Source organism: Chelonia mydas, chromosome 24 (assembly GCF_015237465.2).
Source record: "Chelonia mydas isolate rCheMyd1 chromosome 24, rCheMyd1.pri.v2, whole genome shotgun sequence".
NCBI lineage: Eukaryota > Metazoa > Chordata > Testudines > Cheloniidae > Chelonia > Chelonia mydas.
Genome location: NC_051264.2, coordinates 4,733,186 through 4,751,472, shown reverse-complemented (window position 1 = coordinate 4,751,472; position 18,287 = coordinate 4,733,186). Strand labels below are relative to the sequence as shown.

At 48.4% G+C, this 18,287-nt stretch overlaps 1 protein-coding gene across 15 annotated transcripts in view; it reads left to right on the top strand.

Annotated features, from left to right (window-relative positions):
* The window catches only part of MEF2D (myocyte enhancer factor 2D), a 176,915-nt gene that overhangs the window by 130,646 nt on the left and 27,982 nt on the right, over window positions 1–18,287 (top strand). For 13 of the 15 annotated variants that reach the window (XM_037883489.2, XM_037883482.2, XM_037883484.2 and 10 more), the window contains 3 exons: window positions 6,594–6,731; window positions 13,132–13,342; window positions 15,063–15,119. In XM_037883489.2, the coding sequence (XP_037739417.1) occupies window positions 6,594–6,731; window positions 13,132–13,342; window positions 15,063–15,119 (406 nt within the window). Of the gene's footprint in view, window positions 1–6,593; window positions 6,732–6,852; window positions 6,988–13,131; window positions 13,343–15,062; window positions 15,120–18,287 lie in introns of all 15 variants that reach the window. The other 2 variants (XM_037883487.2, XM_037883486.2) reach the window with 1 other exon arrangement.

Sequence of the window (18,287 nt, the reverse complement as noted above, 5' to 3'; positions counted from 1 at the left end):
GCAGAAATTAACCGGAATAGCTATTGCAAAATAGCTCTTTTGCAATAGGTATTCTGGAATACACTCTTATTCTGGAATAAGGGTGTTCATATGTGGAGTTATTCTGGAACAGTTTATGCATTTTAAATTCACACCCTTTCTTAAATCTGAAATAATTTTCAAGTGTAGACAAGCTCTTAAACTGATTTAATTAAACTGGTGTAAACCCTTTGTGGAGGCTCTTATTTTGCTTCAAGAGCAGTTTGTTTCATCTGATCTTTTTTGACTTAACTTTAACCCTAAACTAAACCCAAATAAACCTGGTGTAATCTGGAAGAAGAGCAGCCTTTTGTGCCAATTTAACACCACGCCTCAAGCTAAACCAGTGGAAATCTGTGTGTAGACAAGCCTTTAGAGACAGTCCCTGCCCCAAAGATCTTACATTGTAAATAGACAAGACAGACACAGGATGTGACAGGAAAGAGAAAAGGAGAGTGATGCTGCAGAGCGAGGTTTAGAACTCAGGTCTAGACATCAGACTCCCTGTTGCCTGTACCTTGTATGTTTAACTGTTCCAGGCGTATCCGCCCACATATATACAGTTGTGCTGCAGTATAGATGCAGTAGATACTCTGCATTGTTAGGTGCCAGGTTGCATTTGAAGTTGCTAAATTGAGTAAGCAGATGCCTTGAATGGGCTTTCTTTGTGGAGCAGCATTTCCAGCCATCTCTGTCTCAGAGAATCCGGAGTGTGGCGTTGGAGACCGCATTGCCTCATTTGCAACCCGTAAAACGGCATGAAGTTGTTCAACTTTCATTGGTGTGAGTGACTCAAGCAGGCCCGGCTCTTCCCTCTGAATCACTCCTGAACCCCTGTGCTAGGGGGTGCTGTGCTGCAGGGAGCGGCGTGGGAGGGGCAGTGGACCGTGCTTTCCTCTCTGAGTCAGTGCTGACGCAAATGCCCCAGCGCGGAGGCTGGTGCTACAGGAAGCAGGGTGAGCAGCTAAGTAGGAGGCGCTGTTCTCTTGGGAGAAGCATCCAGCACAAGCGCATGCGATTGGAGATATTTGTCTTTTAGATACAGTGTACAAACGAGGTCCACATCACACCTGGTTGTTCTAACAACATAAGAGGGCAGACCAAAGGTCCATCTAGCCCAGTGTCATGTCTTACAACAGTGCCCAGTGCCAGATGTTTCAGAGGGAACGGAACAAGGGAAATTATTGAGTGATCCATCCCCTGTCATCAAGTCCCAGCATCTGGCAGTCAGAGGTTTAGGGACACCCAGAGCACGGGATTGCGTCCCCTGACCGTCTTGGCTACTGGTCATTGTTGGGCCTGTCCTCCATGAACTGATCTAATTATTTTTTTGAACCCAGTTATACTTTTGGCCTTCACCACGATGGAACTCAGCAGAGTTAAGTTGAGATTCTGAACTGAGTTACACAGATGTAACTTTAAGCTGTGAAATTAGGATCCCAGTCACTGTTCGGATCCTTTCGCAGCAGTACTGGGGTATTTGGATTTGGGAGGTTTGGGCTTTGATATGCTCAGCAGTGCTGAGTAGGGTTGCCAACCATCCAGGATTGTCCTAGAGTCTCCAGGAGTTAAAGATTAATCTTTAATTAAAGACAATGTCATGTGATGAAACCTCCAGGAAGTCATCCAGCCAAAGCTGGCAACCCTAATGCCAAGGCATTGGGATCTGAAGCTTATGACAGGCCCTGTTTCACGAGCAATAACTGATGCAGCAGACAGTTAGAGTTGTAGGAAAGAGATCTTTATTGAATGTGCAGAGAGGCCTGTTACATACTGAAAGGCCTGTGTTTGTCTGGTAGCAGCTTGGAGATCAGGTTGCACTCCAGAGCCGCTAGACGTCACATCAGACTAGCTCCCTCCTGAAACCCGACTCACTTTCTTCAGTTCCGCTTCCACGCCTCAGACTCGAGGCCCTGTCCCTGTTTTTAATATTGTTGTTGGGCCAAGCCCAAGGAGCCTTCTCCTGTCTTGCAAAGGTGATGCTGAGATGTTGTAGCTCGGGCAATACAAGATCATACGAGCGCCGCAAAATGTGTTACATTTTGAAAATGACGGCGTATATTAGTGTGTGCATGGGTTGTATGTGTGTACATTGCGGGAAAGAGGGAAGAAAGTACTTTACAGCCCTTTAATGTTCAAAATAATAATAACGTAATAATTAATTATTATAAAACTGATGGCAACCAGGCAATAGTCAGCTAGTGGGTGCATCCCTCCATTCATATGCAATCTGTAACAAGCTAGATACTACAGTGAAGAGCAGGGTATAAAAGCAGAATGGAACAGGCAACAACGCACAGTGACAAGCCATGGTGCACACTTGTGCAATCATTAACTAGTCGATGCATTCCCGGCTCATGGATCACCCTACAATAACAAACCAGCATGCCCCCTATGATTTGAAGTAAGTTAGCAAGGAAACTGAGTTCACTTTCATTCAGCCCAGGGATTAGAGATGATTGAAATTTTTATGCACAAAAAAGGTTTGTGTGTGTGTGTGCGTGCATGCATGCACACTTTTTGGCAACTTATCTTGCCACGAAAAATGTATTACTGAAAACTTCTGCGTTTTTTTGCTAAATTTTCCATCTCCTTTTATAATCGAAATTGTTAGCAGAATGGTGTGCTTACTTGAAAACCCAAACAGTTTTGAAAATGATTTCAATTAAAACATTGGTAACAAATACTGCTTTTTAAAAATTTTTGGTGAAAGAGCGGGTTCATTTCAAACACTACAAAACAGAAGCAGCTTCAAAATGTGTCATAAAATTGGTTTTCCCATTATTTTGACCAGCAGCATACAATAAGAGAAAACGTTACATCATATTATTAAATAATAATAGAATACCTAGCTCTTATATAACACCTTTTCATCAGTAGATCTCAAAGCACTTAAAAATATTATTATTTCTTGCAGTAGCACCTATGAGCTCCAGAAATGGACCAGAACCCCAATGTTAGGGTGCTGTACAAACACGTAACAAAAAGCCAGTCCCTGCCCCAAGGACCTTAGAATCTTAAGTGAGAGATACATCCACCGTCACTGCGTCAATTCCATTATAAACCCACATTTCTCAGTGCTCACAGTGTAGGTAAGGAATCTCTTTGAGATAAAATTTGGCCTAGTAGCAGCAGATATGTTTATCTGTGTTTGGGAAGACGAGAGGCGAATTGTCAAGGCATTTTTTTTTCTCTTTCAAGTTTGGCATGAAAAGAGATCAAGACTTCCAGGAAATTATGTTGCTTTGACTTTAAAAAAAAAACACCCCAAACTGGCAAGTGCTGGTTCCATAATAATGCCTAATTGCTTCTGGTATTTTGAAAATAAAATGATTAAATGTGCGTGTGTAATGCAATCTGTAAATTGGCTACTGAACACGAGACAGGAACTTTTTGTACGAACTCTCCGAAGGATTCTTACTGTCTGCATGCAGAGCCTACACATGGAATGCCTGTGTTTCCAATTAATGGGACTTCCTTAAGAGTACAAAGATGGTCTTGCAGTTAAGGAGCTGTCATCAAACTCCAGATTCAGTTCCTGGCTCTGCTACAGACTCCTTGGCTTGCATTCTCTCCCCGGCTAAGGGCTTGTCCACCCTAGATAGTTTTAGGTCATGTTTACACTAGGAGTGTTTACCAGCATACTGCACCAGCAAAGCGATCCTAGTGGGGAAGCAGCTTCTCTCTGCAAAGTTACATTCTACTGGTATAGCTTGTTAACCCCACACATGAAACAAGCTCTGCTCGTAAAAGCACCTCTTTGCCGGTATAACCGAGGGTATCTCTACCCCACAGAGGCATACCTATGGCACTGCATCTGTAGCTTCGTAGTGTGGATGCTTCCTACATCGATGGAAGGGGTTTCCCCATCAATGCAGTTACTCCACCTCTCCGAGGGGCGGTAGCTAGGTCGAGGGAAGAATTTTTCCGTGTCTGCACAGGGGGGTTAGGTCAACCTAACTATATTGCGCAGGGTGCAACATTTGACGACGTAGCTAGGTCAGTCTCATTTTAAGTGTAGACTGTTGGCTGAGTCTACAGTGTGGGTTTCTGCTGTCTCAGTTCTGTCAGTCAAGGATCGCGCCTCTTCACACCCCTGACAGCCATTGCTAGTGTAAACGAAACCGCACTGCTTTAACTATGCTGGTGTAGTTAAAGTGATACAGTGGCTGCCATTATATTGCCACAAAGGTGTTTATACTGGTATAGCTGGAGGTGTGCCGACACTATGGAGATTATACCGGCCAAGCTACATCACCATAGGTGTGGCTTTGTCTACATGATAGGGACTATAACGGCATAGCTACAGCTCCATAGTGTAGACGCAGCCTACACCCACAGAAGGGGTTTTCCCATCAGTACAGGAACACCATCTCCCTGGCTGACCGTAGCTAGGTTGATAGAACCTCTCTTCCGCTGACCTAGAGGCCTCTACACTGGGAACTAGATTGGCACAGCTATGGTGGTTGGGTGCCCTGAGCAGTGTAGCTATGTCGACCTAAATTTGAAATGTAGACCAGGTCTAAGTCCCCTTTACAGCAGTAGAACTGTTCACACTAGGGCCTTTACTTGTGTCTATCTGAGTAAAATAAATCACCCTCTTAACTGAAATCAGTTTATCGGTAACACTCTTAAGTGTAACCCAGGCCTGCAATTGCTCTTGCATGGAAATACGTCCCATTTTCAGGCCCCGTTAGACTAGCAGAGTAATATAAAAAGACCCTTAGTGTAAATGAGAATCAGCCCAAGGTGGCTAAGCCACAAAGTTCAGCTCCAGATTTCAAACACTGCAAAGATCAGAGTTCGGTCAGGTTAGCTCATATCTGCATTTCCTCTGGGTGCAACGTTCTTCTTTGAGATCGGCTCTAACTGGGTCATTTGGGTCCAGATTTTGAATGCCCCAAAGGCTAGGTTGGCACAGAATCAGGTCTTTCCTTGTTTTGTGAGGTGCCTAGCAACTTGGGGGCATTTGGTAAATAACAGGTAAGACAATAACAAAGAGAGAGCTGCTAAACATACCGGGACAGATTCTGATCTCACCTGGGTGTGAATCCAGAGTGACTCCACTCCCCTGCAGTTGTGTTGCTTTGGATTTACATCACTGTAAGTGAAATCAGAATCTGACCCCCTGATTTCAACCGAATTGTAACCCAGCTTATGCCAAAAGGTGAATTTGGCAGCTGGCCAATGAAAAATGTGAGCTTGTTTATTTTTTAAGTTAAAGAAGGTCATTGCCATACAAAGGATACATCATTTATTGGTGCAGACACAACCTACATCTCTAATACAGTTCTGCTGTGTTGGTCTTGGCAGGTTCCATTGAACATTGCCCCAAACCCCTTACATCTGTTCAAAACCATCTTGCAGAATTCCACCCACCCGTTTTGCTTGGGGCAAGTAATATTTTTGTCTTTTAATAGGAGAGGAAATATTTTAATAGGAGAGTAAATATCATTAGGGTTCCCCCCCCTCTTCCTCTGGCCCCCCCCCCCCATCATTATAATGGTGGGAGAATAGGTTTTGTGTCCAAGCTGGCACAGGGCCAAATACATTCCTGATGTAAATGGATCCTTTGAAGTCAATGGAGTTCCACCCACTTGCACTGTCATAGGGTCATATTCTCCTCTAAAATAGAGGCACAATTCTAATCAGATCCTATGGGCTAGATCCTTATTACAAATGAGAGTAAGGCCCATAATTTATCCTTTCTGAATCCTGCTAATCTCAGTTGTCTCTTGTGGCTGTGAGTTCCGTGGGTTAATGTGCGTTTTTATTAGTTTATAAAACTCTATTAAATTCTATAGGAGGGTTCCAAAGACCCGATGTCTATTAAATACTACAGGCCCAATTCTCATTTACACCACTCTGGCAGCATAAAGGGCCCTTAAAATGGCAATCAGTTACATATACACTCACTTTAAAGATAAGAACCCAGGCTTCTGGGATTTGCCCATGATCACATAATGAGTCTGTGGAAAAACTGAGCTTTGAGCTTGTAAGGATGAAGCCGGAAGAGCTACAATTATTATAAAAGGCACAGGGTCGTAACCACAGCTCCATCCCACTAAAGCAATGTGGAGGTGTCCCGGTGTAAATGAGGATCCGGCCTTGTAGGTCTTTTCTTGTAACTGGGAAGCAGAGCTGGTTGCATTTTTGGTGATTTTTTTTTTTAAATAAAAATTTTAACAATTCCCCTCACCCCAACCCGGTTTTTAACATTTTGAAGATTGTTTTTCCAGTGGTTTTGAAATTATTTGTCTTTTTCAAATATTTTAAATTTGGGATTAATTTTTGACCCCTTTACATTTAGTGGATGTTTTTACTAGTTTGTTTTTTGAAATATTGATTCCCCCCCACACCAAATTTCGAGTAAATTTCCCCCATATTTCAGCCACATTGCACACACACACCCCCCGTTTCCAAACCAGCTCTACTGGGAAGGTAGTGACAATGTTTTAAACAAGCCCCTGCCACCTCCATCCATCACGCACCTGCATCCAACACCCTGCCGGCTCTCCCTTCTCCAGCGTACCTCCCCTGTTCCAGATCTCAACCTGTCCTGGTTATGTTTTCAGACATTAAGAAAGAAAGGTTTTAACGGTTGCGACAGCCCGGAACCCGACGGAGACGACTCCATTGACCAGAGCCCCCTGATGGAGGATAAATACCGCAAAGCCAGCGAGGATCTGGATATCCTCTTCAAACGATACGGTGTAAGTACTGCGCCCCTCTGGCCAGAAATCCTTCATTATGTTTTTCTTTTTTTCTTTTGTTCGATTTCTTTCCAATCCTACCCCCATCCCCGCCACCTCCCCCGCCCTCTCAACGTAACAGGCGCTGAACAAGAAGCACAGGGAATGCGAGAGCCCAGAAGGGGACGAGGTGTTTGCGCTGACCCCGCAGACGGAGGAGAAATATAAAAAGATTGATGAGGAGTTTGATAAAATGATGCAGAGTTACAGGCTCGCAGTGAGTAGCTGGTGGCCTGCACATCCTGCCCTGGACCCCTAGCAAAGTAGAATGCAGAGCGGCGAGGGTGACCACTATGCATGGCTTTGCTTATGGAGCCTTGCTCTGCCTTGTTCGTTTGCTCCCATCGGGTGTAGCAAACCCAGGGCTAGGGAATGTCTGGGAGGCAGCATGGTCTAATGGTTAGAAACAGGCCTTGGTGATGCCGAGGCCCCTTTAGGTCACTCTGCCAGCATAAAGAGGTGTTAAAGTGGGTGGAAATGCCTCCCTCCAGCTGGTGTGGAGCTGGCGGAACATCCCTGTACCCATCCTAATCTCCTCTTCTGGCCTGGGGGGCAGATCGGGGGCATGGCTAGAACACAACACATTACGGTTGTTCCCTTCTATACAAGGCCTGAGTCTCAGTTGCACCATTCTGGCCTTAAAATGGGTATAATTTACCCACCTTTACGCAGTCAGAGTGGCATGAAGAATTCTCGGGCTTGGTCTGCACTTAAAAGTTTTACAGGTATAACTCTTTTTGCTTGGGGGAGAGGGATCACCGTTCACTGAAATCATTATACCAGTCCAGCCCCTAGCGTGGCTGCAGTTAGAAAAGTGCCTTTTGCCAGCATAACTTATTCCCCTACCCGTACGAGAATAAGACACAAGCGTAACTGCAGCTGCGCAAGCGGGGTTGCACTGCTTACTGATCAGTGCAGCAGAGACGCCCTTAGCGTAAGTGAGACTCCGGCCCGAGGGCCCAAATCCTCAGATATATTTAGGTGCCTGATTCCCATTGGTTTCGAAGGGAGTTAGGCACCTAAATACATTGGGCTTTGCTGTCTAACTTTGAGCCCCCACATTGGAAATGTTAAGACCAAGAACCTTAAAAATCGGTCCCTTTGCTATTAATACTGGGTCGAATCCTGAGGGGTTTTTTTTTCACTCCAGCAAACTCCTCTGAACTTCAGTGGGAGTTTTGCTTGAGTTCAGAACCTCTGTATTAATATGAGTCACGGTGGGGAAAGGGAGGGTCAGGTTATGACAGTTGCACCCGCTTTGGGATCAGATCCAGTTTGGAGCCACTCTTCTTTCTATTCATGCGAATCCATAAAGCTCCCGGCGCAGCTAGTGGATGTGGCAGAAATTCAGGGTGGTTTTAGCCTGAGACGACGGCCCTGGAGTGGCATCAGGACAGCGATGAAAGGGATTTGTGTCTAGGGAGGGAAGAGGGGCATTGCAAATTAGTGGTTAGTTCAAGGGAGCAAAGACTATTGAGGCAGGCAAGCCGTCTTCAGGGGGATTAGCCTGTCAACGGAGGCAGCCGTAATTAACTAACATTGCTGGGAGTAGAAAGGAAGGCAGTTTTCCAAGTGCTGGATGCAGGATAAAAAAAATACCCCAACTCCTTCCTGCTGCTCCTTACAAGGCCACGGGAGTGAATTTTTTCTTTTTTTGAGACTTCACTCATGCAAAGCCAGAGGTGTTTTTTTGGGCAGACTCTGCCAGTAAGAGATTGTGGGCCGGATGCTCATTTTCCCCATGCCACCCCTCTGGCAGCATAAAGGGACCTTCAAGTGAGTGTAACTGTCTCATGCGCTTTACACTACCAAAGTGGGGTAAAACTGGTTTTAGGGCTTATCTACTGAAGGAGTTGTTCCTAAATAACTCCATGTGTTGACAGTTGTGTTCTGGAATAAGAGTGCCTTCTTTCTGTTTAGCTTAACTCCCTCGGAAAATGGGTTAAACTAACCACAGGATACAGCCCTCTTATTCCTGATTCAGAACATCCACACATGGAGTTATTCAGTTACAGCTGTTGAACTTTAAAGTCACACCCTACATGAATCTGCATTAACTTTCCATTGTGGACACGCCCTTAGTGTAAATGAGAATCGAGCCCCTGGAATAGGATTTTAAGGAAAGTTTAGCTCCTTGGGCTTGATTCTGCCTCATGCAGTTCATCTGGGGCTTTGCCACTGTCTTCGTTGGTACAAGAATCGCAGGGTAAAATTCTACGTCTTGCGTTACGCAGGAGGTCAGAGTAAGACCATCACAATTGTCACTTCTGGCCCTCAAATCTGTGGGTCTGATTCTCAGCTGCCCGGCGCCTTGTCCTATCGTTTACACCAGTGCAAAGTGGGTATAAGACGCTGCCAGATGAGTGTGTAGCATTCAGCGCTCGCTTTGCCCTGGGGCAGATAGTTACCCAAGGGCAGGCAAATGGGGAAACGGGGTGCGATCAACCGATGCATTTTTTATTATTTGCATTATAGTAGTGACTACAGGCTGCAGTCTGGGACCAGGGCCACATTATGCTAGGCACTGTGAACACGTATAAAAGAAGGAAAGTCCCTGTCCCCAAAACCTTGCAGTGTGCAGCATCCCAGAAGCAGGTTGATTAGTAGCAAAAGCAGAGCATCTGCCTCCTTGACTTCACCTCTCTTGCAACAGGATTGAATTGTGGATTGTTGGAGCAGGTGCTTTTCTTTTTAACCAGCTTTTTGTGTGATAATGAGAACTAACACAACTCATCTGCCGGGGAAGCTCAGGACTCCCCGGTACAGAGAAACTGGCCTTAACAGGGTTCTGCATTCTGAGTGCATTTGAAACTGACTTCCAAGAAAAAGAAAAGTCATTGGCGTTTGGCTGATTAATGAACCTTCCCCCCCTCACCCCCGGATTTTGGATTGTTGTGTTCATTCCAAACCTTTGCCTGCCATAACACTGCAGCTCCCAGAGTTCTGCAATCAGCTGCTGGCCTCTGGGGGAATGAGAGCTGCTGGTTGAGTGGTCATTTGCGTGCGCACAACTCTCTCCCCACCTGGGCAGGAGCATGGGGAAGATTGGTCGGTTAGTGGTTCAAAAGTGCAATGTGATAGTTAAGAGCTGAGTGCTGAATCCTGTCCTCCAATCCATTCATGTAACTCTCACGTCAGCAGGTGTCACACGTGCATCTGGGGTAGAATTATGCCCTTCGTTAGTCTTTCTTTCTTTCTTTCTTTCTTTCTTTCTTGTTATTTATTACGCAATATTGCATTGCAGAAGTGCACAGCCAAACATTTAAGGGCCTGATTCTCACTGTCAGTCGGGGTGTGTCTACACCAGTAATGCCACAGTAGCTGCATCGATGTAGTGTAGACACTTCCTACAGAACGAGAGAAGGATTTCTTCTGTTGCTGTACTGTATCCATCTCTCTGAGGCCTGGCGTATGCGACAGGGTTAGATTGATGTAAGCTGCCCTCTGTCAACCTAGCTGTGGAAGTGCCTTCATGTAAATTGCGCTCCTGCCCACGTAAGCGCCTCCCTACGCCGATTCAGTAACACCAGCTCCCCGAGCGGCGTCGAGTCACGGTTGATGTAATTAGGACGACGCAGTGTCAGTGCAGACACACCGTTGCTTTTGCGGACTATTACTGGCTTTCAGCAGCCATCCCACAATGCCGCGCACCGGCACTGCAATCGACACAAGCGCTTCTGGTGAGGATGTGCGCCGCCGACGCCAGGAGCCAAGCGTGCGCGCACACAGGCGATTTAATAACTGTGGCTACATGCCGACGAAAGTTAGGTCGACATAGTTTTTGTAATGGAGACATGGTCTAAGAGGCAGGAACGAGGCTGACAGAAGAATTCTTTCACCAACTTAGGCCGTGTCTCAATTAGCACTGAGATCGGCAAAGCTTTTGTCTCTCAGGGGTGTGAAAAAAAACACCCGCCCTGAGCGACATAAGTTTTGCCAGCGTGAGCTCTCTTGGCACAGCACTACGTCGGCAGGACGCCCTCCCGCAAACATAGCTGCTGCTGCTCGTCGAGTTGGTTTCTTTATGTCCACGGGAGAGCTACACAGTACAGCTGTGCCGCTGTAAGCTTGTAAGTGTAGACCTGGCCCTAGCCATGTCTACACTGTGGCTTAGGTCCGCTTCATTCCGGCTGTAAATTTTTCACAGCCTGGAGCAATGTGGTCAAGCCGATGTAACTTTGTAGCGTAGACCAGCCTTGAGTGTCCTCTATGTCACATTGGCTGTGTGTTTGGGGGGGCGGGGGTGAGGGGGAGTCCTTAAAAAGTGGCCATAAAGCTACGCCAGAGCCGTGTGAAGGGGCCTTAGCGTCAAGGAGAATCTGGCTCGTAAGATCCCTTGCCCTGCAGAGCCTGCAGTCTTAAAGCTCAAGTCAAGTGATTTATGGCAGCAGAAGCCCAGAGAGTGGTCCTTAGCACCTGCTTACTGCCTGAAACAGCTGGATGCCCTGGAGATCTCTGAAGGAGGTGGGGGATGATTGGTAGGGGGGAGGCTTTCCAAGCCAGGAGCCCCTGGGAGGACAGAGGCGCGACTTCGCCATTCTCTCTCACGCTCGTTCTTCCTCTCCTGCAATACAAAGCTGCATTTGCCCAGCAGCGCTTTTGTAATGACTTCTCCGTGACACCAAAAAGCCGGGAAGCTTCCTGGCTTCACAAGGCCAATGGAATTAAAAGAGGGTTTTAGCAAAGCCCTGAGAGAGCCTCCAAGCAGGTGCCTGCTCTCGCTAATGAAGAGCAAAGCAGGGCCATAAGATAGAGTGATTGGATAATCTGGGCAAAGTCTGGCTTTAACAGGAACCGAGCGAGGTGAATCTGTCCCTTGAGCCAGGGGCCAAGGATCATGAATTAGAGGCGTTTCCACTGCTTTGAAGGTCAGAGCCCCAGGTCTTTCCACTGACTGGAATCGATAGGAGCTATCTACGGCTTGCTTCTCTTGAGCAAAGCTGCACCTTGTAAATGCTCCGATCTGTCACTCTTTCTATTACAGTATCCACCTAGAGGCTCCAGTTGGGGTCAGCTGTGTGGAGCAGGGACTGTCTTTTTTGTTCTGTGTTTGTACAGCACCTAGCGCCGTGGGAACCGGGTCCAGGACTCCTAGGCGCTAGCACCGTACAGAGCATACATAATAATCGGGGCCCTTTCTGCAGCATGCACAGTGAGACAAGACAGGACCCCATTGTACATACATCTCGTAAAAGATGGTCACTGCCTTGAAGAGTTTACTATCTGATTAGACAAAGGAAGTATTATTATCCCCATTGAAGGGGTGGGGAATTGAGAAACAGAGAGATTCAGTGACTTGCCTAAGGTCTTTCATAGGGTCTGTGGCAGAGGTGGGAATGCCCCAGAGTCTGAGGGTAGGTTAGTACTGTCAACCCTAAGACCGTGCTCCCCCGAGAATGAGCACAGGTGCTATCAAACTTCATACTACTATGGAGGGAATAGCAATGTTGTCTGAGGAAGCTCTTCAAGGCTGGGTCTGTGTATCCATACAGAGCCTCGCACAATCCTGATCAGAGCATCTGGGTGCTACAGGAATACAGATAGTAGCTGTGAGTAGGGCCCTGGGATCTTACACTTCTGTGCAGAATCGACAGGATCTTTTCACTGAAATAGACTCAGCTGGATCCGCAGCTGTGTAAGTCAGCGTAGCTCCGCTGACTTCGAAAGAGCCCTGGCTGCTCACGCCAGCGGAGAACCTGGTCTGTTAAAACTCCACGGGGCTCCGTTTATCTCCCTCGGAGGTTGAAGGGAAGCTGCTGGCCCTTGTCTCCTGTGGGTTCAGAGCTTCTCATGCTAAGAGCACTGCGTTATTCCCCGCTCTGGCATTCCAAGGGAGCCGCTTCGAGACATTTCCACCTCTCTGTGAGCTGTTTTAAAACCACTTTGCTGAGCTCTGGAGGTAAATATATGCAGGCGTTTAGTCAACACCCCTCTTCCCCCAAAGCAGCAGGGTTACAATGCTTTTTAGCTTCGATGTGCCCAGGTGGACATCCGTTTGCCCTTCTTTCTCCGTCTTCCTGGAGGAGATCCATGCCCCTTTGTGCCTGGGGCCAGATTCCCCACTGCCCTCCACCATTTTCACCAATGTAAAGTGGCTGCAGAATGCTAGCAAATGAGAATGGTGCTAGCTTTCACCCACTTTGCACTAGTATAAATGACCGCACAAATTGCAGGGCAATAATGAACTGGGTGCATGTTTGGACCAGATCCTTAGCTGGTGTACATCAGTGTCGCTGCATTCCAGGCCGAGGATCTGGCCCGTTGTCACGCCGTGAACCAAACAGAAGCCTGCTCCTTGGCGAAGTGCCTTTGGGTGACTCCCTCGGCTCCAGTCCCCGCTTTCATCTGCCTCTCTGTTCAGTCTGCAGTGCCCGCTCCGAACTTCGCCATGCCAGTGACGGTTCCGGTGACCAATCAAAACACGTTACAGTTCAGCAACCCCGGGGGCTCCTTGGTGACCCAGTCGCTGGTGACCTCTTCGTTGACGGATCCAAGACTCCTCTCACCACAGCAGCCGGCCCTGCAGAGAAACACTGTGTCACCGGGTTTGCCGCAGAGGCCAGCCAGCGCGGGTGAGTGTTTGGCCTAATGCTAGAATAGCCAAGAGGGGGCACCAGTGTCTTCATTCCTCTCACCCCTTCTATCTGCTGTCTACAGCACCTTGCACGGTAGGGTCTGGTCCGTGACTCGGGCTCGTAAGCACTCCTGCCGTACAAGCAATAAATAATAATAATACTTGAAAAGGTCCTGGATGCCTAGCAAAGATCCCGTGCGATGCAAATGGCAGGCGCAATTCCTGTATCACCCCTAGAGCTGGGCAAAGAACAGAGTTTTCAGTTGGTTGACAATTCCGAAAAATGGGGCGTGGAAAAATCAATTTGGGTTGAACCACTTGTTTCTAGAGGAGAGCGTTCCTTCCCCATCCGTTCAGAGGTCCCCCTGAGGCCGCTGCCATCAGCCTTCCCTTCTGTGCGTCGCAGAAATCCTGTATTTGCATAGTGTGAAGTGCGTTTTCCGACGCATGTCAGAGGAGAACAGCGAGCCGCACTGTCGTTTCTAAATCAAAAGCAGCGGTAATGCAGCAGAGCGTGTGGTCGCCTTGTGTGAGGTAAAGGCTGGCGCCCGCGGCTCCAAGGTGTCTCTGAAATGGGGATGCAGAATCCTGTGTACTGTGTGTGTCTCTGTCCTAGAACATCAGGAATCTGAGGTCAGTTACACGAAGGCTGCTTCGCACCACGCTGCGTTTAAGTGAGTGTAACTGTAATGTACATCCCCTGGAAAGCCCTTTTACATTGCCAGCGCTGTGTAAAGGGACCTTAAGGTAAATTAAAATCTGGCCCTAATTATCTACCACTGGGAATTACTGGTTCAGAAAATCCTGTGCAGATACTCCTCTGAGGATGTGGGCTCCTGAGTTCTATTCTTAGCTCTGAGTGGGGATTCCAGTGTAGTGGTTAGACTAGGGGACTGGGAATCAGGACTCCTGGGTTCTCTTTCCCGCTCCGTGAAGGAAGCGTGGTCTAGTGATTAGAGCAGGGGACTGAGAATTAGGATGCCTGGGTTCTAGCTCCTGATTTTGGGAGGGGGTTTGAGGGCTAGTGGTTAGAGCAGTGGCATGGAAATCTGGACTCCTGGGTTCCTTTCCCAGCTGTCTGGGTGGTTATAGTGAGGGAGAGGAAGTGCAGATTTCTGGAAGAAATAACAGTCTCGAGATGTGGTTGAACAATTCAAAATAGCAAATAACTTCACAAAACTCAAAGTCTGGTTGCAAACTCAAAGGGGATAAAGGGCTTGATTCCCTGGGAATAGCAAACCTTCCTTGGGAAGAGCTTTCTAAGCCCTAAGTGAAAAGCAGCTCTTCCCAACCGTTTATCTTCACATGACACCACCACGACAGGCTTCTCATCACGCCTCTCCAGCCGCCTTGGGAATGGTTTCCATTCGGTGCAAATGTTATGTGATAGATCCTCTTTCCAGTCCTGGAGCCGGGGGTGGATTCCCTTCTGCAGAGCGTGTGTTCTCAAGAAGGCTCGGAACAGCAAAGCCACGCTGTTTTCCAAGCCTAGTATTTTGGAATGAGCGTCTGTGGTGTATGCCTCATCCCCAAAGGGAATGTATCTGTGTAGATATTGTTTCCACGCCTGGAAATGCTGTACATTTTACCCTGGATTTTCTCGATGGGAATGTAACACTGTTGATTTCCCCCCTTGCCTCACATGCAAATAGTCAACCACTGCTCAGTGCACTGAGTTCTGAACTAACTTTGTCCCCATGTCTCTTGTTGCTTTCCAGGGGCGATGCTCGGGGGAGACTTGAATAACACCAACGGAGCTTGCCCAAGCCCAGTTGGTGAGTAAGAATGCAGCCCTCCTCCTTTTTGGATGCACACTGACCTAGAACACTGGACTGGGACTCAGAAAATCTGGGTTGTGTTGCCAGCCCTGCCACTGACGGGCTGGGTGACTGTAGGCATGTCAGTGCCCAGCTCTGTGCCTCAGTTTTCCCACCTGTAAAATGGGGATATTGATACTGCCCTCCTTTGTAAAGTGTCTTGAGCTCTATTGATGGAAAGAGCTAGGTATTATTACTGGTAGTAAAGATCCCCTCAGACAACTAAAGTCAGGCCTGAAGTGCAATTTCAAACACTACCAAGTCTTTTAGATGTGGATTTTCAGGTCAGTAAATTTTGTGTGACGGGATGGGCCTGTGGTTAAACTGCTAGTCTGGGACGCAGGAGATCTGGGTTTGGTTCCTGACTCTGCTGTAGGGGATAATTTTTTCTCTCCCATCTCTGCCCCTTTTTATAGTTATGTCTCAGGGGAGACATAAGCCCAATAGAATTTAAATCTGAGTCAAACTTTGCTTAGTCTGGTGGAGGAGAACAGTAGCCGTGTGGCCAAAGCAATTGGCCGAGACTTAGGAGAACTACGTTCAATTCCTAGCTGTATCACGGACTCTGTCTATGACCTTGGGCAAGACATTTAGGGCCTGCTTCTCACTTATGCTAAAGCCCCTATATACCACTCCAACATCATAAAGGCACCTTAAATGTTGGTACAACATCCATTGCCAGAGTGGGATAAAGGGGCTTTGTGTCAATGAGAACTGGGTCCTCTGTGTCAGTTCCTCATCTGTAAAATGGGGCTAATAATACTCCACTTGTCCCACGTTGTGTCTGTTTCAATGGTAAACTCTCCAGGGCAGGGACGGTTTCATATCAGGTGCATGTACAGCCCCTCACGCAGCGCAGCCCTGATCTCTGTTGGATTTCCAGGTGCTCCCGTGCTGTTACTTCCAATAATAATGAGCAAAATTAAGCAAAAAGAGCCCTAAATCCAAACGAAGTGGCTAGGTTTAATGAGAGTGGGTCACACGCATCTTTGGTGCAGCATAGAGGGGATTCAATCAAGGGTGAGTTCGGCCCTGGATGCTTTGATGTAAAAGAGATTGGAATTACGCTCCCAAGTGGGATTCAGGATGCTGGCTTATGACTGAAAACCCTGGGCTCTGGATCCTACAGCCATATGGACCCTTTAGAACAGGGCCAAACTCGAACCCCACATCCACGGTGCTGATTCTGTGCTGCCCATCCCAGGCTGCCATGTAGTCCAGAATCCCTATCGCACCATGCACTAGGGGCCAGGGCCCAGCCTGCCCCGTATGCAGGGTTGGCTGTGGGGGCAGTTCACCATAAGGCAGCTTATGTCAGACAGCCCCTCCCTTGTCCCGTTGTGGTGCCTTTAGGCCTCCAGTATATTGCCAGAGTGGGGAGCAGGGACCAGAGTCTGTCCCCGGGTCTTCAGAGCATTCGAAATCTGGCTCTGAATTTTGTTGCTCGAGCTCATCTGCAAAGTCAGGGCTGCTGGGAAAGAGACGCTAAGGACTGGCCTGTACCTCCAGGCAGAGACACGCTCTGTCACTTTCTGTCAAATCCCCCCTGAAACTCCCCCACCTCCTCCCGGCCCCCACGTCAGCTGTTGTGAGCGGCTGTTCCAGCTTCTAGCTTGGCAGGTCCCATGAATGTCAGAATTGACGTCACTGAAGCATTCCTCTCATTCCTCCAGCCACTCCAGGAAATGGAAGCGGGGCCGCAGGGAGCCCTGCGATTCTCTCAGCGCCTGTTGTTTTCAACCCAGGCCTCATTCCCAAGATCCCATCTAGCCCCTGTCCCCACCAAGCCCCAGACAAACTTTGGATGGCAGCATTTTGGGGCAGAGAAGTGGGGAAGGGGGGCACGCCCCTTGTATTCACTAGGTGGATGAGGCTCTATGGAGCTTCCAAAATCCTGGGGCCAGCCTTCAACTTCGGGTTCCACCTGAGACAGTCGCTCCCCTCCTCCAGCCTTGTCCCCTTCACTAATGCCTCTCTTCTGTTCTCGCTCCCCTCAGCTAGGGAGCTGAGCGTGGCAGGCACCCAGTCAGCACTGTGCGATCACCTGTGACCTCGGGCGCATTCCTCCCTTTGACCACAGGCCTCGATCACATTGGGGATTCCCAGCCAGTGTGGAGCTGGCGTATTGGCTCCATACCCAGCATCCAGCCCCAGGCAGAGAGAGGGGATTAGGGGGCCTGGCCAGAGTGCGTTCCACTGCGGCTGTTCTCCTATCCCCAGGATTCACAGGGGGCAGATCGGGGGCACAGCCAGAGTGCACTGTGCCGTGGCTATTCTGTGCTTGTCAGGATCCATAGGGAGCAGAGCGTAGCAGTCATGAGGCTGCTCTAACTTACCTGGGGGGCTAGGCTGGCTGCAAACAATCTCAGGATACAGGTGCAGACACATCTTAAGGTGTCCCCCCGCCCAAGTACAGGAATAGAGTAACTGAGAATCAGGCCCCGTGTTTTCAGCCCTCCCTTGCTTACACTGAGTCCTGCTTTGCAGAACAATGCAGGGCTAGAGGACAAGGGTCTTCGGGAGAGCAGCTAATACACTGCAGGCCATCTGAAACCAGCACTGCTGTCTTTTAGCTCCCTCCCTCCATATCCCTCCCTTTTCCCTTAGATGGGGGATCAGAAACACAGGACAGTCTCTGGGTCGAAGTGCCGGACGTTTGTGGCCAATGGAGTGTCTGATCTGGCAGCGATGGATGTCGCTGGGAATCCAGCCAGGGCTTTTGAGGGGAACTGGGCCTGAGCAGAAGGCTCTGAGATCCTGCTTTTCTGCTGACTTGTTTTCCTCTGCCCCCCTGCGGTCAGCGGAGGGGACAGAGCAGAACAGCTGACATGTGTCACGTTGGGTTCTGAGAGCAGCATGTTTCCTGTGTGGCTTTAACACACCACATAAGGGTTCTGGGCTAGATACTGGCAGATAGCCAGCAAACAGTAGCAGACATCTGGCCAGCCATGCTGCTGGCCGTGGGGGTGGGACGCAGAGGAGTTCAGATGGGTGAGGTTTTTCTTCAGCCGAACTTCAACCGGCAACCCACATCTCCCTCCTGTCCCTGCACTGCCCCTCCCAACCCCCTGAAAAACACAGCTCTGTGGATACAGGGGATTGCATAATTATTGCTATTTAGGGTTA